The sequence below is a fragment of the Tenrec ecaudatus genome, chromosome 7 (assembly GCF_050624435.1).
Source record: "Tenrec ecaudatus isolate mTenEca1 chromosome 7, mTenEca1.hap1, whole genome shotgun sequence".
Lineage (NCBI taxonomy): Eukaryota > Metazoa > Chordata > Mammalia > Afrosoricida > Tenrecidae > Tenrec > Tenrec ecaudatus.
The window spans coordinates 132,357,853-132,385,822 of NC_134536.1; the positions used below are offsets into that span (position 1 = coordinate 132,357,853).

The window sequence follows — 27,970 nt, forward strand, 5'->3', positions numbered from 1 at the left end:
CCCGCCGATTGGCTGCGCGCCAGAGCGCCCTCGTCGATTGGCTGCGAGGTCCCCGCCCCCACGCCGCCCCGCCCCCACGCCGTCCCAGGGCGCTGAGTCCTGGGATAGTGCGCTCCAGAAGCCGGCTGCTCCAGGAAGGCTCACCCTGGCGAGTAGGCTAAATGGCGCTGCGGCCTGTGCCCCAGATGCTGTGGAGGGTCCTGGGGACTGGCGTCCGGAACTGCAGCTCAGGGGCTCCGGTGACGCAGCCCCGTCCGGGGGAGTCCTCCCAGCCTGCAGTGGAGGTGAGCCCGCCCGCACCCATACCTATCAGGAAGGAGCGCCCCCTCGCTCGGGGCAGCACCCGGCCCATCCTGGGTGGCCCGTTGGCGCTAGATGCTCTCATGAAACTGCCCCATCTCACCAGCTACCGACTCCCACCCAGCCTTGAGTGCCTGCTAGACGCGGGCTGGTGGGACCAGGGCATTGGGTCCAGTGAGGTGTGCTATTGGTATCCCCTGTGCGCCGCCCACACCCAGCCACTTCTTAATCCCCTTCCTCCCTGTCCCCCGCGTGGAGATGTCCGTGTGATCAGGTGTCTGTGACACTGCTTCACGTGTGACACTAAAAGTGTAACCGCGGTGCCACCAACTGTCAGTAGTCACCTCTGGGATCACAGGACTCTGACCTGCCCTTGCCTGCCTCTGTTTCTTCCTTTCCCAGGGGAGGGTTCAGTTCAGCCTCCTGAACTGAGCAGGACCAGGGCCCTTCCATGGTGGGGATGCAGGGTCTCATTAGGGGTTGAGGGGTTGCTTCCTCTACCTTCGACAAAGCCCCCTCCTCCCCTCAGTGCCCTCACTGAAGTTGCCTTTGGGAATCATGAGAGACGCATCTCGTTTTATTTGGGGAAACTTCTTAACTTGCTTTCCTTAAACCCAAGACCTTTTGAGAACAGGCCCTGTTTGGGGGAAGAGCAGAGAATTTTGTCATCAGTGTCCTGAGCTCCTCAACTTCTTCGGGGGTTGAGTGGGGGAGGAAAGTAAAGCTTGATTGATGAGAGCTCTTTAAAGACTTTAAGAAAAATGTACCCCCTCCCCCAGAAATTTCATTTAAAGCTTTCATGAGAGGACCCCTGCACTATGGTCCCATGTAGCCCCCACGCAGTAAGCCCCCTGGGAGGAAGGTTGTTTCCCAGTTGTTGAGGTTTCCCAGGCCTTGACCTTTCTTTCCAAAGCAGATCACCAGGCGCCTCTGGGTGTGTCCCCCATAGCTGCTCCTTTGGCTAAGGGTTCAGCACTTAACCCTTTACACTACTCAGAGGGCTCCGGTGCTATAGGTAAGATCGGCATTTTTAGGTGGAAACATTGCAGCTCACCAGAGTGAAGTCACTTCATTGAAGCCCCAGAGCTGTAAAGTGAGGGAGCGGGGACTCAAACCCCAACCCCAGGACCTTGCTGAGCTCTCCTCCCCCAGAGGAATATTAAAGAGGCAGCTCCGCCCTGGAAGAAAGAAAGATAGGGCTTTCAAGTCTTGTAACAGAGTTACAGTCTCAGAAACCCACAGGAAAAACCCACAGGGGTGGGTCTACCCTGCCCTCCAGGGTGACTGTGAGCCCGCATGGGAAAGCACGGGGACTCTGGAGCGGGATCCTGGCCACCCCACGGAGGAGAGTGTGGACTTGGGCAGGGCCTTCACCTCTCCGCATCTTAGTTACCTCCTCTGTAAGATGGGAACAGTAGTGCCCGCTTTGACAGTGGGGGGTGAGAAGCGTTAACTAGCCGCGCCTTGGAACAAACAGCCCAGAACGGAGGACATGGCTGTGATGTCAGTGCTGATCTGAGCCCTTATCTTTACCACCACTGGCACTGGTGGGGTCCTGTCCATCCTTTCCCACGTGGGCACTCAGGACGGTCATTCTGTTAACTGTGTGATCACATGTATCTCCCCACCCCCATAGGATTAGCTTCAGCAGATGGGGGCTCCTGAGAGTTCCAGGCCTTTCCGAGTATCTCCTTGCAGGACTTCTTCCCCGCAGGCAGATCCTTGTCTTTGTTTGCAGCCCAACTGGAGAGCAGGGGGGTGGGATAGCAGGCAGAACTGTGTGCAGGCTCTCACTCACTCTGCCTGCCCCCTTGGGGTTAGGATGGCAACCTAGGTGGGAGAGGAGCCAGGAGAGGCACTTCAGAAAGTTGGTGGAAGCAATGGAATTCCAAGATGATGGAATCTTTCCAGGAACTTTTTGTAGCACTCCAGTATGTTCAGCAGAGCCAAGAGCTTGGCTGTGGGCAGAACCTAGGGGTGTGGGAGGGGGTTCTCTTTCCTCCCTGCAGCATCCCTCCCCCATGCTGGAGGGCTCCTAGGGCTGACTTGAGATGGGAGGTGTTTGCAGGGGCAGACTGCAGAGTCACTGCTTGGGTGTCAGGGTGTGAGAAACAGGAGAGGCATAGGGTGGGAGAGGAGAGGGAGCTGAGATGTGGAGTGTGTTAGGACAGGGGGAAGGGAGCCCAGGCTAAGGCCCAGGAGAGGCTGAGCATCTCTTGTAGCTGGGGAGGTAAGGTGCTGGCCTGTGGCTAAGTGGGACAGTGGGTAGGGGGGGCTCAGCTACCCACAGGCTGTCTCCATTGAGTGACCTGGGCCGGTTGGAGGATCTACCTCAGCAGAGGAGCACAGTTCCTTCCTTCCTTCCTTCCTTCCTTCCTTCCTTCCTTCCTTCCTTCCTTCCTTCCTTCCTTCCTTCCTTCCTTCCTTCCTTCCTTCCTTCCTTGAGGCCCTGGGCCTGCCAGAGTAGGGGAGAACCAGCTCTGGATGAGGCAAAAGCACCAGGGAGCTCAGGGGCCAGAAAGATAAGCACAGGACTGGGGTTTCCTAGGGAGGAGACAATGCCACAGAAGCAGGAGGAGGACAGCCAGTGGCTGGCAGTGGGCAAGAGACTCATCAGGGGGCCAGCTTGACTTCTGGCCGGCATGCACAGCTCGCCACAGTCTCTTCCTGGGACGTGGTACTGAGGTCTGATGTAGGGCCGGAGTCTGGGCGAAGGGAGACGAGTTGGGCTGGGGGCTAGGCTGGGCTAGAGATGGATTCTATCTGCTTGAGGGGCCCCCGGTGTACATCATACCAAACAGCAGGTGGGGTGGGGCCCGGGTATTTCAGTTGGGATGTATTCCTTTTCTCCTGGATGACTATGCTGTCCCCTCCACTCTAGAGCGATTTGAGTGCTGGCCTTTCATGGTGACCACTCTGGGAAGGTCCTGTGAGGGGAGGGCTCCCCCACGAACTCATCCCCTTGTATACACCACCCTCCTCCGCCCTACTCCATTGGGGGTGAGCAGACAAGAGATTTGTATTTTTTTTCTCTCTGTCTTAGTCTGGGTTGACTAGAGAAACAAATTCATAGACACTCATGCGTCTAAGAACGAGCTTTATATAAAAGAGCAATTGTATATTGAGAAAACATCCCAGCCCAGTCCAGATCAAGTCCATGAGTCTGATATTAGCCCATATGTCTAGTACCAGTCTGTAAATTCCTCTTCAGACTCACACAGCACATGCAGTGATGCCGAATGCAGGAAGATCACAGGCCAGTGGGTGGGAAGTCTTGTAGGTCCAGTGGCAGTGACAGCATCTTAGCACTGGTGTGGGTCTCCACGTGGCTCCTTCAGTTCCAGGATTCTAGCTCCATCAGCATAGTTCCATATGGCTCGTCAAGAGGAATGTCTCCCAGGGAGTGAGCGCGTGTCCCACCTCCAATGAGCTATTTATGCCCTTAGCTCCTCCAAATGAGGTCACCAAGCTGCGATCTGATTGGCAGGCTAAACTGCACTCCTTCACAAGTTGACCCCAGATTATGTAATGATCTCTCTCTCTCTCTCTCTCTCTCTTTCTCTCCCCGTTGCCACTGAGTTGGTTCCATTCCAGCTCAGGGCGGTCCCACGTATGTCAGAGGAGAACTGTGCTGCTCCACAGGCTCTTCAAGGGCTGAGTTTTTCAAGGGTTGACTTTCCTCCAAGGTGCCTCTGGGGAGCATCAAACCTCCAGCCCTTTCAGCAGCCAACCAACACCCAGGGCTTCCAGACAGACGGTCACCAGGAGCATGCCAACCGCTCCCTACTGCCTCGTTCCTAGAGGTCATGCTCACAGTCCTAGGGGTGCTCAGACCCTGTGGTCCTGCTTCGGGTGGTGGGACGACAGGTCTGGCATCCTTGGCTCCGGACCATCTGTCATTGAGCACTGAGTGTGGTGGGAAGTCCAAACTCATTCAGGCCCGGGGAAAGCTGGTCAGAGCACCCACAACGAGAGCGCTTCCATGAGCTTTTGTGATGTTCAAAGGGTGGACTGAAAATATCGGGAATGTTCTCCCACACCGGTCCCCGTGTATGGAGCTAGCAATTCATTTTATTAAGATCATTGCAGTGAACACCTGCTGTATGGCAGGAACTGCATTCGCTCACCCACTCCTATTGAATTCAGTATGATTCTCCCCATGTTGTGGATGAGGAAGCTGAGGTGTAGAGGCTTGCTCAGTAATGGAATCAGGATTTTTCCAAAGTCTGCGCTCATAGCGGCAGTGACCACTATTGGATTTAAATAGCATCTGGCGCTGGTTCTGGTAGTGGCCCTGGCCCTTGGTCCTGACTGTGTTGACTCAAGCTCCAAGCCCGTTCTGCTTCTCAGTGAGCCGATAGGCAGGCTAGAATTGCTCCTTTGGATTTTCCAAGACTGGAACTCTAGACCCATCTTTCTCCCATGGAGCAGCTGGTGGATTTGAACCTCTGACTTTGTGCTTCGCAGCTCAGTGCCCAATCCACTGTGCCGGCAGAGCGCCTGTAAAAAGATGAGGCACTTTAAAAGTCAAGCAGAGCCCAGACCCTCTCCCAGACCGACTTAGGTGGGGCGTTCACACCCTGAAATTCTTGCGGTGCTTTGCACGAGCAGCTGGGGTTGTGCAGCCACTGTTCATGGACGAATCTGGGCCGTGCAGGGCCGCCCAAGTTCATGATCACCACCAAGTTGCAGGTTTTTGCATACCTCTCTAGAGGCAGGGCAGGCCTGTGACACCTTAGTCAACACTCTCTACCAGCTGACAGCGCTAAGCACTGGAGTCAGCCCCCCTCCCCCGAAGGGCTCCCAGGAGGAGGGCAGAGGAGCTGCCAAGGGCTTGGGATCCTCCTACTTCCGACAACACCCACCTGGCCCTTGCCCGGTGAAGGAGGTCACTCTATTCTGCCTGGTCAACTCTAGATCAGCGGTTCTCAACCTTCCTAATGCCGTGACCCTTTCCTGACAGTCCCTCATGTGGTGGTGACTCCCCAACCATAAAATTACTTTCACTGCTACTGCATCTCTGTCATTTTGCTACTGTTGTGAATTGTCGTGTAAATCTCTAATATGCAGGATGTATTTTCATTGTTACAAATTGAACATCATTAAAGCATAGTGTTGAATCACAAAATCAATATGTCATTATATACGGTGAAGTGTTTATTTCTAATGACAAATCAGTGAAATGCTGTCTTGAAGCATGGTGTAGCATGGGTAACAGTGTTCACACGGGTGCTCATCTGTGGGCGTCTCTGCGTGTGGGCAGACCCATCTGGAGACTGACAGAGGAGCAGTGTCTCAGTTCCTAAGACCATCAGAAATACGTGTTTTCCGATGGCTTTAGGCGACCCCTGTGTAAGGGTCGTTCGACCTCCAAGGGGCCATGGCCCACAAGTTGAGAACTGCTGCTCTGGATACTGGGCCCTTTCTCCCTCGGGGTTTAAAAGGTGCTCTTGTGGCTCAAATAGCTAAGTGTTTGACAGCTAACTGAAAACGTGGTGGATCGAGCCCTGTACACGAGCCCTGGTGGTATAGTGGGTGATACTACCTTGAGACTGCTAATCCCAAGGTCAGTAGTTTGAAACCACCTGCAGCTCCCCAGGAGAACAATGAGGCTTCCTACTCCCGTAAAGAATCACACTTTCAGAAACCCATCGGGGTTGTTCTATTGTGCCGACAAGGTCGCTGTGCGTCCAAATGGACTGGGTGCAGTGAGCTTGGTTTGGGGGAAATGGCGCTGACCACCCCAAGAGTGCAGTTAGGTAAAGCATGGGGCATTTCTACTCCCTTATGGGGTCACCAGGGGCCAGAGTCCCCTTGGTGCCACCCACCCAGCAGCATCAACAGGGCATTTAGACATTGAGGGGAGAAGGGGTGAGAGGGTGAGGGAGGAGGTTTGCCAAATGCCAGGTAGCACGTTTTTAGATCCATCCAGCAGGGTGTGGATGAAGGTGTGGGTATTGGGTACAGAGTCTGAATGAATCTAGATGATGCTGAGTGAGACTTCAAAGTGAAATCCAGCCATCCCTTGCAATCGCCTCATCACGGTGCGCTCTCTGCTGTCTGCTGACTCATGCTCCCTGCTTGGCTTCTCACCTGCGCCAGGTGCCTGGGTTTACTTGATCTCCCTCCTCGCCCAGCTAAGGAGCTCTGGCAGTGCCCCTCAGGCAGTGTTGGGCTGCTAACCGCATGGTCTGTTTCCAGCCCACCAAGCGGGGGAGGGAAGATGGAGGTGTCTGTCCCCCTGAAGATTGACCACCACACAGGCCCTCGGATAGCTTTGCTCTGAGCCGGAATTGACTCTGTGACAGTGGGTGTTTTGTTTTATTGGGTCGGGGTTTGGTTTTGCTGTTCTCACCATCTGGGTGAAGGGAGGCGGCCTGGCAAGGGAGGACAAGGGATGGGAACTGACTGACAACCGACTGAGCTGTGCACAGAGACAAGGGGGCACCCGTGCCGTGCCCTGCCCCCGGGTTGGCATGGGGGTTCTTGATTGTGGAGTGTCCCCCACCCCACCCCTAGGGCCACTGGGGATAGAAAGGCCCGGGGGTGGGTGGGCCTGAGGGTCCATGGGGACGCCGTGGAAGCAGCGAATGGCTGTGAGAATCTGCAGAGAAGTGGCAGCTGCTCACATGCCCTGGAACTGTGTGCTCGATGGCTTGGCTGCTGTCGGGGGCTGGTCTTGAGGTAGGGAGTTGAAGACCCAGGGAACCCTGGAAGCAGTTTTTGGATGTTACACCCACCCCTCCACCCCGCATCCTTCCCTGGAACCCTCTCCCCTCCTTTGGCAAGGATGTTCAGCTGCACCCTGGTCCACAGTAGGACTGCTTAGGGAGAGGGGAAAATTAGCGGTGCCTGGGATCCAGCTCTAGAAATTCCCAATTCAGTTGGTCTCCGGTGTTTTTTTTTGTTGTTGTTTTTCCTCCCCATCTCTTCAACTTCCAGATGGTTCTGGCATCCGTCAGGGCCGAAGAGCTCACTGCAGTGTCTCCTTCCCAGAATGTTGTTCTTACATGCCTCCTAGTTGGTTCCAGTCCACGGTGACTCCGTGCCCAGTAGAATGGACACTGCCTGGCCCGGTGCCCTCCTCACGATCCGTCTGCTGTGTGAGCCCATTGTGCGGCCTTGGGGTCAGTCCCTCGCACGGAGGGTCTTCCTCTCTTGCTCTGACCCTCGTCTTTGCCAAACGCGACGTCCTTCTCCAGGGATTGGCCTCTCCTGACATTGAAGTCTCGCCATCCTTCCTTCTCAGGAGCGTTCTGGGTACGTCATCCAAGAGAGATGTGCTCTTCTGGAGTGCAGGGGGAGTCGAGATCATGGATGGGCTCGCGCATGGCAAGGGTGGAGGCTGGCACAAGCCTGGGCAGTGTGCTGCTCTGTCCTCCATGCCCAGCAGCACCTAACAACAACAACAACCAGGGCTCTCTTACCCTCGATCCTTTGCTAGGTCCCCTGGAGGAACATCGGGGTACTGCGTTCTGTGTTCGAAGAATTCTAGAGACGTGACTTCTCCCACCCCTCTGTCTTCCTTCTTGGCCTCTCCTTGGGCAGTTAGGAGAAGGAGTTTAGTTCATGGAATCAGAAGACCTGTCTTGACCCTTCATTCTGCCAAGGGTGTTCCTGGCGCCCATCCAAGCGTTCCTTAGAACCATCGCCCTGCTGGGCAGGGTGTGGGAACTGAAGGAAGGAGGGCACATTCTTGGAAAGCTCTGAACTGATTTGCAGGTGTAGCTCCCACGGAGCAATGATCTCATCCACATCTGTCAGGACCCAAGGTTGTGCTGTCCAGGGAGACAGAGCCGAGGTGGGGAAGGGGGACGGTGGGCGGACGGGTTTGGATCATGCTTGGCACCTCCAGTCATCTCCTCCCCTTTGAGGCCCCAGAGAGTGGGTGCTAATCCGTTTTTTCTGGCAGGGGATCGGGGTGAAGAATAAAGGTTGACAGGCAAATCAATCGCTGTTGAAAGGGCTGGCTTGAACTCACTCAGAGGCAGGCACCGCAGAAGGCAGGCCGGGCAGTCTGCTTCTAGGTCACCACCGTGAGGACGCTGCACACACAGTGCGGAATCTCACACGCATGCACGGCCCCCGGAGTGGAACCCAGCCCCATGTCGGACCAGCTTTGTGCGAGATGGTCACCCTGGTCCTCCACTGCGCCTTCCCTGGGGCTGGGTTGCTGCCCACCTTCCTTCCGTAGGCCTCAAAGAATTCCCTCTTTAAGGTGCCATCTTCCCAGATGGGGCAAGTGCCAGGTGTTCCTGTCCGCAATGGGGAGGCCCCAGTTTGTGTGAGACGCCTGAGCCCCTGTAGTTAACAGTTATGCTGACGGTCCCTGTTGGGGGAGGGAGCGGGGCAGTTGGTTGGGGAGAGGCTCGCCGTATCACTGGCAGAGGCATGGTGTGTCTGTGGGGCCTGTGCCGAGTCCTTCTCACGGTTCCTTCTCTGGCCAAGCCCCCACCTGGACCCAGGCGCTGGCCAACTTGGCTTGTTTCCCAGTGATTCGGCCCAAGGGATCCTGGAAATGCTTGTTTGTTCCTGGGCAAGGCTTCCCGGGGGGAGGGGATGGGCAGAAAGATGGCAGCAGGAAGAAGCTGGGGCTTGGGTTGGGTTTAATGCCCTGCCTGACCCCCTGGCCCCCATGCCAATCATGGTGCCCTGCTGGCAGCACACTGCATGCCACAGAGAGCTCAGGATGCTGAGCCAAGTGTGGGGCAGCGGGGGTGGGTGCTTCCCCCAGGTGGGGCCTCCTCCCCCCTGCCCACAGCCTGGGAGCAGGGCCCATGTGCTTCTCTGTGCTCTGCCCTCACAGGAGTTACCCAGGCGGAGGCAGTCCCTGAGGGAGCACTCTGCCCCCTTCTCCACCTTCCTCACCGACAGCTTCGGCCGCCAGCACAGCTACCTGCGAATCTCACTCACCGAGAAGTGCAACCTCAGATGTGAGTCACCTGCTCGGAGCCCCTCTGGGCTCCCGTCGCATGTCACCGTCATGTGCCAGCAGGCACCACGTGGGAGCTACTGGGATTCCATTGAAGCCACCTCTGGAAGCTCCCTTTGCCCAGGGGCCCTTCTGTCCTCCCGATTCCTCCTTCTGACTCCCTTCCTCGCTGCACCACCCCTGGGCTGCCCAGCCAGCCAGGGATTGGGGCCAAGAGAGGGGTCAACATGGAGCGTGCCTGCTCCGGCAGCTGCATTCCACTGGGCATTGGCTGTTGGGTGTAGGAGCAAGATTGGGGCCTGGCTCTCCCATCAGGGATCTCAGGATGTAGGGTAGGCATGACACGCTTTTGCCATACACAGACCTGCTTGTGACCAACCCCGGCCCCTGTGCCCGGCCCATGCATGGTTGGCCAAGACCAGAACTGAGACAAAGAGTGCCCATTTCACAATCCCCTGAGGAGCACCCCAGGGTGGTAACCATGGTTGGTGGATGCCCAGCTTCTAATCTTCCAGCCTATCTGTCTGCCTGCCTTTCTTTTTCCCTCTGGAGCTGAGTACGGGAAATCAGTCTCATAACCCAATAAATGCATGTACAAAGCCCTCAAAAATTCATAGAGAGATGAAATTAAGAAATCATGGAATTTTCTTAAAGCCCTCTCCTGTCTATGTGTGCCCAGAGGTGAATGTTGTTTCGTTAAATAACATTTACCTTTGTTACATCTGGTGCGTTCGGATACATTTACCTATTTGGTTCTTTCTGTTCTGTCTCGGGAAGCCCATTCTGGGCCCAGCTCACTAATTGGGTCCCACGACCCTCACGCATGATAAAGGATACTCTACTCGAACGTACGGGGGTGGGTGGTGCAGCGAGACAGGGCCCTCTTCCACCTTGTCGTACTTAGGATACAATGTAGGGCAGCCATGAGCTAGCACTCATGGGATGGCACCGATCATCGACACCTGCAACAGGAGCCAGCAGCGGCGTAGGGACGCCTTCCCCACCTGCCTTCGCCACCCGGTGCACTCCATGCTGGCTCCTTTCCCTGAGTCCTTAGTTCTCCCGCCCATGAAATAGGACAGCCTTTCTTCTGTGCCCTCTAGGGTGGCCAGGAGTGGGAATGGACCCCAAGGCAGGGGGTCGGCTGCTTTCTACATGAGGGCACTGGGAGCTACAGAGAAGGGCGGCCTTCTCCGGGCCTGTAAGAAGCCCCAGCCTCTCACTTGCTGGCACACGCCGTGGGGTACCAGTGTGTATGCCAGGCCGGAAGAAGGATGGAGGGTGCTGAGGGACTCAGTGCCCAGCATGCCCCTCCCCTTGGCCAGGCTGTGCCCAGAGCCTAGATTATCCTTTGGGACCCATAGCCTCAGCTGAGAAATGTTGGAGACCAAGGGGAGGGGCTGGGAAGGTACACATGGAGAGCCCCAGAGGGCTGCTGCTACTTGAGGACTACGCGCTGCTCTTCTGAAGCCCAGATTGGGGGGTGGGGGTGGCCCTTCTCCTTGTGGCTCTGAGACACAGAGGAAGCTTCTGGCCTGGTGGGGGAGCTGGGGAGTCACAGGCCTGCCTGCTGGACCCGTTCCCCACCTGCACGACCTCTCCTGTGCCCTCAGGTCAATACTGCATGCCTGAGGAGGGGGTCCCGCTGACTCCCAAGGCCGACCTGCTAACCACCGAGGAGGTCCTGGCCCTCGCCCGGCTCTTCGTGAAAGAAGGTGTGGACAAGATCCGGCTGACGGGCGGGGAGCCGCTCATCCGGCCAGACGTCGTGGACATTGTGGGTGAGCTCGGGCCCAAGTGTTTGCCTCCTCTCCCTACCCCTGCGCCCGCAGCCGGGAGCACAGCGTCAGGGATGCTGGTGAGTCCAGCATGGGCCAGGCGCGCCCTCATTGCAGGCTGGTGACAGACTTGTCTGGAAAGCTGCAGAGCAAGTGGGCAGTGCCAGGAGGGCTCTTACCGCTCCACCAGGGCCAGATACCTGCATCTGCCCCGTGGTGCCCAGCACTGCCTCCCAGAGAGTCTCCCTGCACCACTGGACATCGAGAGATTCATCTCCATGTAGCAGCCAGAGTGACCCCACTAGAAATAATAGGAGCAGGCCCCCCAGTGTTGATAACTGAAGGGAGTGTTTGCTTAGAGCTCAGCTGTCCCGTGTGCACATTTGACCCGTGTCTGGGACAGGACTCGGTTATCCTTCTGTTTTGATGGGGGGTGGGGTGGCCATTAGGATTTAGTAACATGTGCAAGGTCACAAAGCTTGTAAGGATTAGAGTCCAATGCTTGGCTATCACGTGCCAGCCAAAGTCCTCCCACCCCCACGCAGGGAAGGCCCATGTGCCCTGGCTCGTGCTTGCCTCAGCCGCTCCAGCTCTCCTCCCCTTGGCGACACCACAGGGCCTTTGCACTTTCTGTACCCTTGGCAGGAACACTGGTTCAAAGCTGGACCTCCTACAGGCCTGGCCTCTGCTCAGAAGCTATCTGCTCCACATGCACGCCCAGCCACTGCCCAGCCCAGGAGTGGACACACAATAGCCCACCGGCTGAAACCAGCCCACGGTCTGCTGTTAGGGAGCCTCTGCAGCCAGCGTGGCTCCTGCAATTTGAAATAGCAGAGCGCAACAAGAACAGACATCAAAAGAATGCTGGCATTGGGTGACCTGTATACGTCCCACGACACCTCCAATGTCTGTGTCAGTACATACAGTTTTAGGGGAACGCAGCCACTCCCACTCATTTGCAGGAACAACTAGTGGGCCGGCGTGTGAGTCGGAAGTGTGACGTGACCACCCTTGAATCTTGGCCATTCCACTGCCTCCCGGCAGTTTGTAAATTCTGCCAAAAGCCCACAGCACCCCCGTCATTAGGGCAACAGCTGGACAAAGTGAGAGTGGAAGCCAAGTTCCTTCCACCAGGTGCTTCTTCCAAGCCCTAGGGCTAGGCAGAGAGACCTTGGCTCCTAGACGAGGAAATCAGGAAGACGACAGTCCTCTGCTGAGAGCAGCTCAGGTCAAGGCTCCCTCACTCGGCCATCCGCCTCCTCACTCATTGTCTGGAGGGCTTTCTGCGAGCCTGGCACTGTGCCGGGGATGTGCAGTGGATGAGCCCCAGTCCCTGTCGCTCCAGAGGAGGGCAGGAGCACAACCCGCCATCTGATAATGACTAAGCCAGGGGAGGGCTCAGGGTCCCCGTCGACAGCGCCCTCCAGTCCCCAGCAGCCTTGACCTGTGGTCCCGCTATCATGTCATCCCTGTGCTGCCCTGATGGGTTCTCGGAGCTGAAGGAAAGGCGGGGCTCCCGGAAGAGAAGTCATGAAGCTAGTGAATCTGGCTGGCTGGCAGATCCAGCTCTCTCATTCAGGCCACTTCCTCCCCTGCCACCCTCGGACACCAGGCTCCTTCCTCCCACAGTCTGTGAGCTCTGCCAGGGTCTGCTCGTGGGGGAGCAGGGGTGCCGCATGACTGAGCAAAGGTGCAAGTTCTCCCCGCAAACGGTGGATCAGCCTGGCAGGAAGAGGGGGAGCCCTGCTTCCAGGCTCTGCCTCCCCTGGCCCGTGAACTTGAGCTGGCTTTTTCTCCACCCTGGGCTGCAGTTTCCTCCTCTGTGGACCAACCGGCCACTCAAGGGCCCTTTCTGGTGGGAAAAGCCACAGTGATTGGTCTCCACTGGGCCCTCGTGGCGTAGCAGGCTATACGCATTGATCTGCTAACCGTTCAGGTCTGCTCCTCGGCAGGGAGGTGAGGCTGTCTACTCCTGAAATGATTTAAAGTCTCAGAAACTGCAAAGGGCCATGCTCTGTCCCGTGGGGTCGCTGTGAGTCAGAATTGACCATGGCTGGGAGAGAGCTGATGGCATGGCTGAGCCAAGGACGAATTGCCACCAGAGGATTTACTGCCCATTGCTCACTGCAGGGTCGGCAGTTTGGCCCCATTAGCAGTGCCGCAGGAGAAAGCAGAGGCTGTGTGCTCCCACAGAGATGTATAGTCTCGGAGACCCTAGGGACCGGCTTTTCCTGCTGCTCTTCCGCTTGTCAACCTTGGCTCGGCTGGGCTCCTCCTCCACGGGACCTCTGGTAGACCCCGCTGATCTTCTGCACGTGACCGTCATTGCATCAGGGGACAAGGGCCTGGAAACCTTGAGAGGGGAGAAAGGAAAGCTGACCTGTCACCAGATGTCCTCCTGCAGCAAGTGGGTCAGAGAATGCTAGTGGCTACCAGGTGTCAGGTGCAACTTGGAGACAGAGAGCAAGCAGGCTTCAACGGGTTCAACGTGCATTTCTGTGGGCTCAACAGTGTGGCTGGAAACAGTGCAAAGTTGCATCTGGCACCTGCAGGGCATGGGGGCTAATGGACATCAGCGTTCAGGAAGAAACAGCCTAGGGTCGGTGCACAGGGCGTCCTGGCCTCACAGAACAGCGAGACACCGCCCTTCTCAGGAAGCTGGAGGGTGTTTCCTCTGTATCTGGTTGTCTTCAATTTCACTGTAATCTCCAGAAACAGACCTATTGGCATTCAATTGAAATTTACTCTAAGCCATTGAATCTTAAATTGGGGGGAATTCCCTTTCAGGTTTTTGGCGGGTGGGGATAGGGGTAGGATGGGTAGGTGGGACGGGGTGGAGGAGGATTCTAATTCTATTGTCGGGATCTCATCCCTTCTACATGTAGCCTCCATGTTTCTTCAATTAGGCTGAGATGTTTTTTAATCCTGTCCTCTTCCTCCTGGGGCATCCCTTCCCTCTGATATCCCTATGTGCAAATGTCTCCTTCTGCGCCCATATTCGATCTAATTTTTGACGTTGATGCCTTTTTGGTTTTTTTAGCCTAAAATTTCACATTGTTCCTTTTTTACAGTTAAATAGTCACATACTATTATCTTCTGTTGTTTTTGATTTTTTAATCATTTTTATTGAAATAAAAGGCAAAAGCTATGTATGGAAGCATAGCTACAGGCATGTACATGAGTAAATATATTGTTATCATGAAAGGGGTAGGAGCCAATGTACATATACTTATATGCTGAGTACTACGATAACAGATGGACTTTGGGCCTCTACACAACGCCTCTCGACACAAAAACACTTTATTCTTGTGTTTTGTTGTCTGCATTTATCATGCTCAGGTTACTGGCTTGGCCTGTCACTTTAATATTTACCCCCCCATCAGTTTATGCTTTTCAGGGTTGGGGTTTGCTGTTTCTCACCTTGGTGCCAGATCAGTTAGTTAACACTCTCTGGGGATATCAGCTATTCTGTCTGACACTGCTTGCGAGAAAAAGGTCTAAGGTCAGATCCTAGTTTCTGACAGGCCCGGGGAGGGCGAGGAAAGGGGAAGACATGAGCTTGCGGCTCCAGAATAGAGCAGTGATTCTCTTAGGTCTGTCAGTGAACAGCATAGAGCAGTGATTCTCTTAGGTCTGTCAGTGAACAGCGAACAGCACTGCCCGGTGAGACTGTCCAGGTTGTGCCCTGCAAATCTCCAGGGGGTGTTCTACCCGCAGATGGTGAGGACGAAAGTGACTCCCTAGCGCCAAGCTAGTTGGGAGCCCGGCAGGTCTGTGTCTTCAGACCTCAGGGAGGAGCAGGGAAGGCTGTGGACACTCTGGATTTTAATTTCGGCCTCAGGGCTCTGGAGAGGGACAGTGGAGGACAGGAGACCCCACTAGGCCGGTCAGGCCCTCACTGTTGTCTCCGAGTCCTCGTCCAGCAGAGCTTTGGCAGCTTCCCTCAGTGGATTCATCAACCAGTCCCCTGGGCTTTTGCCACCAGCTCCTGCAGGAAGGGCGCAGACAGTGCGAGTCCCGAGACACTCGTGGGTGTGGGCACAAACCCTTTCTGCATGAGCTCACACGCCCTGCCCGGCCCCTCTGCCCCAGCCTGCCACACCTTCCCTCAGACCAGTCCAGATCCGCCACCCCGCGTCCCAGGAGCTGCCCGAGAGGTTAGGCAAGTTCCTGGATGCCCTGTTTCCCTCGAGCGCTTCCCCAAGGCTGGAAGCCAACCCCCATGCCTCATCCTCCTTGCTGGCAAAGCCACCTGGAGCTGCTGCTCTTTCTTTTGAAAAGGACACCAGAAACACCTTCAAACTTCTATTTGGGCGGGCACTGCCAAAGCCATCGGTGTGTGTATCAGATGAACGGTTAGAGCATTGCTACGGCCTGTCGGTTGTCACCGTCGGCCTCTGGACCACCCAGGCCTGGCCATCCTCACAGCCGGTCATGTGTCGAAGTCCCTTGTTGTGGCCATTGTGGGCATCCATCCGTCCCAGGGCCTTCCTCGTTGGTATTGCTCCTCCACGTTGCCCAGCAGGATGTCCTCTTCCCAGGACTCCTGATAACGAGGACTCCAAAGTTCTCGCTCCCTGGGAAGCCTTCTGCCTGTACTTCTTACAAGTCGTGCATTTGTTCGTCTGGCAGTCCGTGGTCCTTTCAATGGCCTTCACCAGCACCGCCATTCAAATGCATCCATCCTTCTTCTGCCTTCCTTATTCGCTGCCCACTTTCACATGCACCTGCGACGAGAGAAAATACCATGGCTCGGGTCGGGCGCTAGTCCTCCGCCTGACCTCCCTGCCCTTGAGCGCTTTGAAGAAAGCTTGGGCAGATTTCCCCAGTGGAGTGCACGGTCCGATTTCTGGACGGCTGCTTTCCATGAGTGTTGAATGGTATCCGAGTTCGGATGAGCGTTTCCCTGTATCCTAATACATTAGCTTACAGAATCATTTTTTTAAATACTTAATCATTATTTGATCAGCTAGAAAAAATGCAAAGCATCATCTCATCATTTTTCGACTCTGGGCTACTTGGATTAGCCCCGCTTCCCTTGCCCTTGAGGAGCATGGCGGTGTAGTTGTTGTGTGTTGAGCTGCTAGCCGCAAATCAGTAGTCCCAAACCACCAGCTGCGCCCTGGGAGAAAGACGGAGCTTTCCACTCCCGTAAGGGGTTATGGTCTTGGAAACTCGCAGGGGCAGTTCTACCCTGTCCTACAGGGTCACTGGGAGCTGGCATCGACTTGATAGCAGCGGGTTTGGTTGGGGTTTTGAAGCGGCCTGTTTAGCGCTTCACCCCGGAGCTGTCCTATTCCTACTGCACTTGAGGGCCCACGTGGTCCAGATTCCTGGAGCCTTGTGCAGATGGGTTTGAATCCCGGCTCTTCTTTTCACGTCATCGCCAGGCGACGTGGATTCAATTCCAACTCGCCTGACCCCATGAGACCATGCAGCTTTCCATTTCAGAAGCAGGTCCCGGGAGGGCTTTCTTCCAACTCTCCTTTGGGTGGATTTGAACCTGTAACCCAGTGAGCAGCTTGACCACATGAACTGTCCGCACTGTTTACTGGCTTTAGCCCTGGCTAGCTATGTAACGCTGAGCAGTTTTCCTAATCTTGCCAAGCCACCCTCTGCTTATCTATATTAAGTGGGGCCAGTCTTGTGTGAGGCTTAGCCAGCAACATGTCCAAAACCCTCAGCTGAGTGTCTAGCAGGGCGAGCATACTCAGGGTTCAACGTGTTGCTTTATTTGCCCCCGGCTCAGGTCTCTCCCCGAGACGAGCCTGCTTAGGACACGTCTGCAGAGAGCCTCCCAGCTACTCCTGGTTTGGACCAAGAGTTCCCCCTTCCTGCCATCCTCCTGCCTTCCCCAAGGACGGGCAGGCTGACCGCCCCTGCTGTCTCTCCCCGCAGCCCAGCTCCACCGGCTGGAAGGGCTGAGGACCATCGGCGTCACCACCAATGGCATCAACCTCGCCCGGCTGCTGCCGCAGCTTCAGAAAGCGGGTCTCAACGCCGTCAACATCAGCCTGGACACCCTGGTGCCAGCCAAATTCGAGTTTATCGTCCGCAGGAGAGGTGATCAGATGCAGCCAGCAGCAGAGGGTGTCCACCCCAGGGCCCGTTGGAGCTGGGGAGAGTGTGGATGGTGCGAGGCGCAGGGCCTGACTTCCTCCCTCACCCCCCTGGCTCTCTGGGCTGGAGGAGGACTTAGGCTGACCCACAGTTGTTCTCATCCAGCCTGGGAGCCAAGTGTGGCTCCTACCAATGACCATTTGCAATCAGTTTGATGAAAGGGAGCGGTAACTTTGAACTTCAGTAAGGCAAAATGAGTCCTCCTCCATGCCTCCAATCATTCTCTTTCTCTTCTGTAGACCTCATACGCACTGTGAAAAATTGTTCTTCCTGTGGTGTGAATTTTGACAAGGACAGAATGAGAGACACTTACATAATCGTTTCCTCCTGGAAGGACATGCTTGCTGACTCTCAGGCTAATAGGAATTGCCTAGGCTGCTCAGAGCTGTCGATGTTTCTCTCCGTGTGTGTGTGTGTGTGTGTGTGTGTGTGTGTGTGTTTTTACAGGGATGGAGGTGGGTGGGAGGACCGTGTGTATGGGTGTCTGTGTGTGTGTGTGTATGTGTGTGTGTGTGTGTGTGTTTACAGGGATGGAGGTGGGTGGGAGGACCTTCCTGGACCTCCCTCTGTCTCCCTCACCACAGGCTTCCACAAGGTCATGGAGGGCATCCACAAAGCCATCGAGCTGGGTTACAGCCCTGTGAAGGTGAGTCCCCGCCCAGGCTCACGCTGCTCACTCAGATTTCCTGCCCAGCTCCTGGCCCCACCGACAGCTCCCTACCCCAACCAGGCCGCTGAAACACAGCTCCCCCACTACTACCATGTCCTTGCCAGTGATGCCCAGTCTTGGCCCCCCATGAGGGAGGAGAAAAAAATCAGTGACCCCCATGGAAACCCCCAGCTGAAGGAGAACTGGGCAGAGACAGAGAGTGGGGTCCCCGGTGGAGAGCCCGGGCCTGTGCTACTGACCGTGTGCAGAGAAGCATCATGGCCCCATGTCGCCCGGCCAGGTCAACTGTGTGGTGATGCGGGGCCTCAACGAGGATGAGCTCCTGGACTTTGCGGCCTTGACAGAGGGGCTCCCCCTGGACATTCGCTTCATAGAGTACATGCCCTTTGATGGTCAGTGGTTGGATATTTGCTTCATAGAGTACATGCCCTTTGATGGTCAGTGGTGTGGCGGGTGGAGCAGGCTGGGCCTGTGGGCAGACCCGTGCCAAGGGCTTGGCGGGGCGAGCACCTCGTGCCCTGAGTGCATGCTGGGGTGGTGGGAAAGGCTGGGGATGGAGGCTGCTGGCTTAGGAACCCAGCGGTGTGTGTAGAGACATTGCTCCCAGGTTGCTGGCAGGCGAGGACTGGACCAACTCCAGGTCTAGGCTGTGCTCCTAGGGAGGCTCCTGAGTCAGCACGGGTGAGGTCTGATGCACCCGTTTTAGGCAGGGGCCCCCAGGCCTCCCACAGGACAGGTCGGGGAGCCATTCCTGACTCCTGTGGGAGGACGGCCTTGATGCGGGGCGAGGCCCCTTCCGCTCTGTGACTCAGTCTTTCCCCTGCCAACTCACCACCCCATGTACAGGCAACAGGTGGAACTTCAAGAAGATGGTCAGCTACAAGGAGATGCTGGACACGGTCCAGCAGCGGTGGCCGGAGCTGGAGAAGCTTCCGGAGGAGGAAGAGTCCAGCACAGCCAAGGTTGGGGAGGGGAGGAAGAGGGCTGGCGAGGGAGGCAGGATGGTGAGGTCAGAAGGCATTACAGTGCCCTGCCAACCACCCCCGTGTCTGATGGCTAGAGGGACAGACGTGGTGGAGTTAAGTCCCTCGTCAGTGGCCATTCTCCAGTACCTGGCAGGGGGGAGTATCTCCCCACCCCCCACCCCCACCCTCCGGCTTCCTTAGGGCCGTCTCTGAATACGCTGCCCATGGTCCCGTCTCCTTCAGTTTTTCCCCCAAGAGCAGACCAGGCACAGGCAGATGCCAGGCCTGCTTCAGGAAGCTCATGCGTGTGCCTCTGTGCCCATGGTCTTCTGTGGTCTGCAGGCCCGCGGGCACCACCTCCTGCTGGGCTCCGAGGGGCAAGGGAACTGGAGCCAGGGCTCCGGCTCAGCAGCCTATCTCTGACCCTCCCTCCCATCCAGGCCTTTAAGATCCCAGGCTTCCAAGGCCAGATCAGCTTCATCACGTCCATGTCGGAGCATTTCTGTGGGACCTGCAACAGGCTGCGGATCACGGCGGATGGGAACCTCAAGGTGAGTGTCCCCCGTCCACACAGTGAGCCCCCTCCTCCCCAAGGCCCCCGCATGGCCTTTGCTCCCGAGATCGTCCTGTGCCTGTGCTCCTGGTTGACGAGGGTGCTAACTGGGCCCAAAGGTAGTTGGTGAAATAAGATCAGAGTCGGTGGGTGGTTAGGGGGAGGGTGTGTGTGTCTGTCTGTCTGTCATGCCCGGTAGGAGTAGCATGTGCATGAACTCATGACACCTGTGGAACTCTTCACCCCAATGTTCTTATCTCTCTTTCTTGGGTTCCCTAATGTGGCTTCTGGCTGGGGAATACCAGGAGGTTGGGGAGAGGCTGTCAGAGAGGACTGGGGAAGGACAGAGCATTAAGGGGGCACTCGACTCAGGTGGCCCCTCCCAGTAGACCCAGGCCTAAACTCTGGAAGCAGCAAGCATTTCTGACTTCCCTCAACAAGCACAGTGTGTGTGTGTGTGTGTGTGTGTGTGTGTGTGTGTGTGTGTGTGTTCGTGCATGCTTAGCCCTGGGCTGGTGGGGTTGGGGGGCAGTGGGGAAGATGAGGGGCCCAGAAGACATGGCCTTTCTGAGCTAAGGTACGACAGCATAGCATGTGCTTCTGGGTCCCCTGAGTGGACCTGGAGGAGGAACTCTGCGGACCTTGGTGAGCCTTGGAAAATGGGCCAAGTGCAAACAAGGGGTGGGAAGGATTCATACTTGGGTCCCAGATTCATTTTACAAAGGGGAGATTACAGTCTGATATCAGGGGGCCACACCATAGAGAAGTGGGCTGACTGAAGGAAAGGTGTTCTGTGGACAGACAGTATGGCTCTGGGAAGGCTTCTGAGTCTCCGTCCGAGCCTTGCGAAGAATAACCTACAGAGTGGCTTTGGGGCGGCTGGCTTATGACCTTAGCCAGCCACTTGGCAGTCCTCCAGACAGGGAGGAGTGTGAGGGGAGGGCTGACAGGAAGGATCGATGCTGATGGGTGTGGACGGAGAAAAGAAGGTTCCCAAGTGGTCATGGCCTTGGTCTGGGCAGGGTTGGCCTTGGTCTGGGCAGGGCTGGCCTTGTTCTGGGCAGTGTTGGCCTTGATCTGGGCAGAGTTGGCCTTGATCTGGGCAAAGTTGGCCTTGGTCTGGGCAGGGTTGGCCTTGATCTGGGCAGAGTTGGCCTTGGTCTGGGCAGAGTTGGCCTTGCTCTGGGCAGGGTTGGGTGGGTGTGAGTGGGTTGCATTTATGTGCATCAAGTTATCCATCCAAATGGAACTGCGAGGCTAGTTGTTGAAAAAGCAAGGGACTGAGAGCAAATGCTTTGAGAATGATTGGGGCAGGAATGTATGGATGTGCTTTATACAATTGATGTATGTATATGTATGGATTGTGATAAGAGTTATATGAGTCCCTAATAAAATGTAAAAAAAGAAAATGATTAGGGCAAAGAATGTACAGATATGCTTTATACAATTGATGTATGTATATGTATGGACTGTGACAAGAGTTGTATGAGCCCCTAATAAATTGTTTAAAAAAAAAAAAAGAAAAAGCAAGGGACCCTCCGCTCCCCTTCCACCACCCACCATGGGCTGGAGATGTACCAATTGACCTGGGCTATGGGTGCAATCTAGGAACCTGGTGGTGCTGTGTTGCTAACCACAAGGTCCAGAGTTCTAACCCACCAGATTCTCTGCACAAGAAAGATGAGGCAGATGACTCTGGTAAAGATCTGTGGCCTTGGAAACCCCGGGGAACCGTTCTGTTAGGTCCTACAGGGTCTCTGTGAGTTGGCACCGACTCCATGACAGTGGGTTGGGTTGGGTATCTATACCAGTCAAGGTCCAACCGGGAAGTGGGGCATGGGCTTCTGAAGAGGATGTAATGAAGGGGCTGTTTCTAGTGCAGGGTGAAGGTCATCATTAGGGATGTTGTGACATGAGGGACAGGCAGTAGCAGAGAAAGCTGGTGCTCTTTTTAGCTGGAAGAACAAGGGGAGGAAATGTTGCCACTGGAACCCCGTGAGAAGTGGAGGAGACACCACGTGGCTGGAGCTATAGGAAGGGATGCCAATCAGGAAGGGAAGCAAGAAGAAATACCCCAGCCTGACCTCCCTCTCACCCTGTGGCCTCCCACTAGCCAAAGGCAAGCAGAAACCGGCTGGAAGGGAGCCTGCCAGGGCTAGCCCCCAGCGGGTGGCCTTCTTGCTAAGAAGAGTCGGGAATGGAACCTGCTCAGGTGGAGGCAGTGAGGAGGGGGCATAGCCAGTGCAGCACACCCCTCAGACCTTCAGACCCACAGTTCATTGGTGTCGTCTCCTCTCTGGTGGGCTCTGCCCTCGGGGGCCTCCCTGTCTGCATCCACAGGACTGGCACATCGTAGGTGCTTTCTAAGATGTTGCGGAAGGTTGGTGCTCAAACACCAAACTTCCTCCCATCCGGCTGATTCCAACTTACAGCAACCCTAGAGGATGGAGGACAGAGGGTCTGTCCCCAGAGTAGAACTTACCCCCCCCACCGGGGGGGGGGGGTCCAAGGTTGTCAGTCTCAGTCTTCTCAGGGATAGGAAGCTGCTGCTTTTCCCAGAGACACCCTATGCATCATCCAGCACACACCGGGATTCCTGCAATGAGGGTGTCACTCAGCTCAGTTCCCTGCCTTCCAGTCAATGTCGACTCACCGTCCCCCTATCGGCCAGGGCAGGACTGCCCCTGTAGGTCTCGGAGCCTGTGCATCTTTATGAGAACAGAAAGCTTCATCTTTCTCCCTTGGAGTGGCTGGTGGTTCAAACGGGTGCCCTTATGGTTAGAACCCACCCTGCCACCCTGGTTCCTGGAAGGAGGGTAGGTGCCTTGATGTCTGGGACTGGATCACCCATCCCCGGGTCTCTATAACATCCAGTCCAGCGGCTCCCTGAAAGCTTGCTCCATCACATTTGGATGAGCCCGGATGCCATCCTCACCAGCCCTCTGGCTAAGCAACATTCAGGACACCCCAACTTCCAGTCAGTGCTGGGGCAGTCAGAGTGAGGGGCCCTGAGGGACCAGAGGAGAAATGGATTATGCCTGCCACCTCTCAAGGGGATGGCCAGGACTCGGCTTCAACCACTTGGGGTCCATTCCTATGGCAATTGACGGGCCATCCCCTTGGGTGGCCACGGAGCAGGTGCTACCCTGGGATTTTGTGTGCAGTCTCTGTTGGCACACACAGGCCCCGGGATGCCCACTCTGCTCCGAGCCCTTCCAGTCTCTCAGACCGCTCCCTCAAGCACCTTCTGTCCTCGAACCATACGTAGGCAGCTGGGGGGCTGGCTCTACTCTCCGCGTGGGGATCAGCTGCTCAGAGACTTGAGGCTCATGGAGGGAGACGTGGTTGTCCTCATCCCTGTGGTGCCCCTTCAGGTCTGCCTTTTTGGGAGCTCTGAGGTATCACTCCGGGATCTCCTGCGCACAGGGGCCTCCGAGGAGGAGCTGCTGAGAATCATAGGGGCAGCCGTGGGCAGGAAGAAGCGGCAGCACGCAGGTAAGGGGCAGGGGTGGGGAAGACTGGGCTGGGCCCAGAGTGAGCCTTTGTTAGGAGGAGGGCAGGCCGTGGCTTGGCTGGTGGGAAGGGAGAGATCAAAGGAAAGCCCTGTCCAGAGCTGGTGGGAACACAGCATGGTCCTGTGGGCCCTCTAGACCGGGGTGGGCTGATGGGTCTCCTTCCTTGAGGACACTGGCATAGCACAGACCACCAGGATAGGGGAGCTGGTTTGTGGGCGTCGGGGGATGGGGAAGGGTGCATTTGACGGTCTCATTCCCCAGCCTGCCTTCTTCCTAGGGAGGGCTGGGTCCTGGGCATCCAGGCTTCTCTGGTCTCTCCTGTGGACACCCATGCAGTGAGCATGTGGGGATGTGTTGGCATGCATACTAGAGGTTATCCCCCTCCTTAACATCCATCTGTTCGCTTGGGTGAACTCTCCTCCCCCTCTCTTCCCCTTCCCATCTCCCCCCTTATCCCAGGCATGTTCAATATTTCCCAGATGAAGAACCGGCCCATGATCCTCATCGGTGGGTGACCCATCAGTACGTAACCACTCACCCTAGTCCTTGGGTGGGGGGTCCTGAGGGTGGGGTTCCCTGCTGAGAGGCACTCCAAGCTCCTTTGCTATAGCCTTCCTCCTCATCCTCCTGCATCCTCTCGTAACCCCTTCAAGCCTCTGGTGTTGCTTCTCGTCCTCGCCCGCCGTTGTTCCTCACTCTGCATGTCACAGCAATGACCCTGCGGTCTCACCAGAAGTGGAAGGGAGGGGGGGAGGCAGGGGTCCAGATTTCAAGGTCACTAAGGTTCCTTGTCAGGAGAGACCAGTCCCCGGAGGAGGGCATCCTGGTTGGTCAAGCCGAGGGGCAGCGGCAAAGAGGAAGGCCCTCCACCAGATGGACTGGAGGACAGCGTGGCCGCAACGCCAGGCACAAGCCTAGGGACACTGGGTGCAGGACCGGACAGTGTTTTGCTCTGCCGTACACGGGGTCACCAGGAGTCAGACCAACTGGACAGCAACTAACAACAGCAGTGAGGCTAATTGCACCCTGAAAGTTGACGTCCTGGTTTAAACGGAGCCCTCTCCTGCTCCCCTGGAGTGACAGCCCTGGCTGCCGTCACTGGGCGCGTCTGGACCATGGTAGCCACCAATGATGGATGGATTGTGGGTCTTCTGTGCCAGGCAGAGCACGAGGCAGCTAGTGACGCGGGTGGCACTCACCTTTCCAACAAGTAGATCGTCAGGACCGAAACTCCCCACCGCCTTGACCCTCGGAGGCTCGTGCAGACCTGGCTTGTTTACACGGGATGCTGCAATAACCCCTCTTTTCTTAGAGCGTGCGTAGTCTCCTGCCCCAAGGCATCCGTTACTTCCCTGGCGTACCGCCCAAGTGAGAGACAAGGCCACCACCCGCCCCCCCTTGACCACACTCAGCTCAGAGTCCTCAGAATTCTCCCAGTAGGCACAAGACAGCAGCGAGAAAACTTGAGAACAAAGGATTCTTCCTTCTCTCGAGACATTGGGGCCCAGTGAGCCCTGTTTCCCCGAGGGAGCCGGCAGAGTGAGCCTGAGACAGCTCTTGGACCCTCGACATGCTAATCACCCAGGGAGGTGGCTCTTATCATCTCTCTCATCTCCAGTATCACAGGTCACCCTGCTGGGCCATAACCTCCATGGGCATGCCTTCCTGGCAGGGACAAGGCTGGGAGCCCAATGGATGGGGCAGGAATTCGGGGACACGTTCAGCATCCTCGGCAGTGGTATTGCTGTCAGGGGTTTAGAGCGACTGTGCCCTAGCTCGCCCTTCTCAAACCTCACCGTGTGTCTGAGCTGACCGGGAGCTTGTGCCGATGCTGGGTGAGGAGGTCAGCGGTGGGAGCCAGCACCTCTAGCGAGTTCTCAGGCAACGCTGGTGCTGCCGGTAGGGTCTGTGAAGCGCCTTTGACTTGCAGGCTTGCTAAGGGAGCCGGCTCCTGGGCGGCCCCCAGGGTCATAGGAACGAGCCTGTGTGCACGTGTGATCTGTGTGAGGCAACCGCCAGGTGCCCATCCCTCCGCATTCTGTCCAGACACAAAGATCTGTGTGAGCTCTTTGTGTGGAAGGTAAAGAGGGGGGCCAGCGTCACTGGTAGTCGGTCAAGGCTGAGACTCGGCTGAAGTTTGCCTTTAGGAAAACAAGGACCACGGAGAAGTCGCTCGTCCAGACGGCAGTGTCCAGCCCTTAGGTGTTTGGAAATACGAGTGTGTTGTGAAGACGGGGGCCCAGGAGTAGCCCACACCACCAGCATGGTGGGGGCGTCAGAACCTGGTGGGGCCGTGGCCCTGTGCATGAGGGGTTGAGAGGGTTTGAAGCTGACATTGCGGGGGCCCTGTATCTGTAGCTTCTATTTTACTTCCTCTCCTTGCATCGTGCACCCTGCCTTCCTCTCCCCGCAGGGTGAGAGCGCTCCAGGTGGGTCCGGGAAAGGGGTTGGGGAGACAAGGTGGGTCAAAGAGGCCCCTCTCAGGCTTAGTCTTTCTCCCCTGCCCCTCCTGCCTTCCAGAGTCCCAGCGGATGCTCCCGGATTCCCCACCAGCCATTCCCAGCGTTTCTTCCTGGGACTTGCTCCGTGTCTACAACCCAAGACCTGGAGTGAGTTTCTCCAGACAGACGGCAACTTTATGGAAAGGACACAGGGTCCCCCAAATCCCTCTCCTAGCCCAGCAGTGGCTGCAATCTGACCCCCCTCAGAGACATTGCAGCTCCCTCTCAGACTCGGCCACCAACCCCAAGTGCCTTAGCCCTGGGGCCCAGGCTCCTGCCACCCCCTCAGAGCCCCAGCCACCCTCGGGCCAACTAACCCACGTGGACTCGAAAGGACGGGCAGCTATGGTAGATGTGGGCAGGAAGCCAGACACAGAACGGGTAGCCGTGGCCTCAGCCGTGGTCCTGCTGGGACCCGTGGCCTTCCGGCTCGTCCAGGAGAACCAGCTGAAGAAGGGAGATGCCCTGGTGGTCGCCCAGCTGGCTGGAATCCAGGCAGCCAAGTTGACCAGCCAGCTGATTCCCCTGTGTCACCATGTGTCGCTGAGCCACGTCCAGGTGCAGCTGGAGCTGGACAGCACACGCCACGCTGTGGTGATCCAGGCGTCTTGCCGGACCCATGGCCCTACCGGGGTGGAAATGGAGGCCCTGACCTCGGCCTCGGTGGCCGCCCTCACCGTGTATGACATGTGCAAGGCTGTGAGCAGGGACATTGTGCTGGGCGAGATCCAGCTCATTTACAAGACCGGGGGCCAGCGGGGGGACTTCCATCGGGCTTAGAATCCGGTGTGTGAGTCCCACCCACCAGCAGTCTAGCTGGATAGGGTGCAGGTCCAGGGACTAGATGGTAGGTTCCATTGGCCCAGTCCCCAGGAGGGACTTTAGATCAGTGCCCCGCACTCTTCCACTGTAGGGGGGCCTAGAACGCAGTGGCCTGGGAGTGGTGTCTTTCTCCAGGCAGAAAAGCAGCCTGTCTCCCCAACCTGCCAAGACACCGGGGGCCTGGGTCGAACCTGACAGGGCTCACCTATAGGACACTGAAACCATGGTGTGGTCTCTGCCAGCTTCCCTCCGGTGTTGCAGACCACGCCATAGCTCCCTCTTCTCATAGTGGGGTTCCTTCTGTCTCCCCGGCGGGGAGGAAGGCGAGGCTGGTTATGCAGTGGGACTCCCTTTCAGAAGAGAAAGCTCCTGGCCCAGATTGCGAACGTTCGTCTCCAGACTTCTCTCCTGCAGCTGGGCCTGCGCACAGGTGAGAGCACCTGAGGGGAGTAGAGCCACCTGGTCCTGCTGCCTCACCACCCTGCTCCTCTGAGGTGGCTACTGTTTCCCCCTGTAGCCTGACCCATCCAGCATCCGGCTTAACAGTTACAGTGCCCGCACACAGGCCAAAGCCCTAAGGACGGCTGGGCACCCATGTGCCCTGCATGCTGCCGGTCTGCCCATCACGGGGATAGGAGTGTGTAGAAGCTCACCTTCACCCTTGCAGTGTGGCGGCCAGTTTGGGAGATGCAAGACCCAGGACTCTGTCTGTGCAGGAGCTACTGGGACATTGTGCCCAGCCATCGGCCCCTCCTGGAGACGGACCCCCCCCCTCGGGGAGGAGAGGAAGGCAGAGTCGAGGAAAGTCCTGTTCTCCCTCCATGCTGGGGGAGACCGTGGACCTGGGGGGCGGAGGCACAGGCATGTGCCATCGATTGTAAAGGTTGCCAGGCAGGCATGACCAAGACTTCTGTGACTTTCTGGAAGCAGATCACAAGAGTCTTCCACCAAGGTAGCTCTGGGAGGGTTACAACCACCCACCTATCTGTGAGCCAGCAGCCCAAGCCTTCTGCCGCCATCCACGAGGGGTCTTGGGATGTGTAGAGAGGCTCCTGGTGGTCACGTGACCCTCTGGGTCCTCCCCCCAAAGATGGGTTTCTGTGGGCCTGTCTGCAGGGGCTCCTGGACTTTTCTCCCTACTGCCAAGAGGTGCTGGTGACCATTTGGCAGGTGGTGGGGGTAGGGGTATTAGGTGCCATACAGTCTGTACCAACCCACAGCGACCCTATGCACCCAGAAAGAATCACTGCCCGGCCCTGCACCATCCTCACGGTTCCTATGCCCGAGCCCACGGTAGCAGCCACTGTGTCCATCCATCTCATTGAGGGCCATCATCTTTCTCACTGCCCCTCAGCTGGACCAAGCGTGACGTCCGGGCACTCCTGACGGTGGGGATGGGGTGGGCAGTCCTACCCTGCCCTACAGGGTCATAACAGGCTGGAGTCGACGTGACGGCAGAGAGACTTGAGAGATTTAGCAGGCAGGTGTCCAGCAAAGAGACGGCCCATTTCCGGATCTAACGAGGTCCCCCCTTGGCCAGATTTAAACCACCCATCCGTGCATCAGCTGACTTGAAAGATACTTAGAATGGTGCCCATCAGCTCTAATGAAACTGGAACAAGTAGTCTCCACCCCGCCCCACCCTCCGACCCCAAGACCCCTCCTTGGGGAAAAAGGCACATGTCCCAGGGCAGACTGGATAGGGATGGTATGGGTTTAATATTTTTTAGTATTACCATATATTCTTATTAAAAAAAGAAGGTGCAGATAAAAAGAACACTGCAGATTTTGTACATGGGACTCGTCTGTCGTCT

At 56.7% G+C, this 27,970-nt stretch overlaps 1 protein-coding gene across 3 annotated transcripts; it reads left to right on the forward strand.

The window, feature by feature from the left end:
- The first annotated feature begins 83 nt into the window (after window positions 1–83).
- MOCS1 (molybdenum cofactor synthesis 1) lies at window positions 84–27,933 on the forward strand. 3 transcript variants are annotated; one of them, XM_075555158.1, is made up of 11 exons: window positions 84–284; window positions 9,107–9,233; window positions 10,846–11,013; window positions 16,909–17,073; window positions 17,715–17,776; window positions 18,081–18,192; window positions 18,647–18,762; window positions 19,206–19,316; window positions 22,693–22,813; window positions 23,293–23,340; window positions 25,354–27,933. In XM_075555158.1, exons 1-11 carry the CDS (start codon window positions 162–164, stop codon window positions 26,112–26,114), a joined length of 1,914 nt encoding a protein of 637 aa, XP_075411273.1. In that variant the 5' UTR covers window positions 84–161; the 3' UTR covers window positions 26,115–27,933. The 3 variants fall into 3 exon arrangements, with proteins under 3 accessions (XP_075411273.1, XP_075411276.1, XP_075411274.1); XM_075555161.1 differs by having other exon boundaries at window positions 23,293–23,355; window positions 25,354–25,493; XM_075555159.1 differs by lacking the exon at window positions 23,293–23,340.
- Window positions 27,934–27,970: the final 37 nt, after the last annotated feature.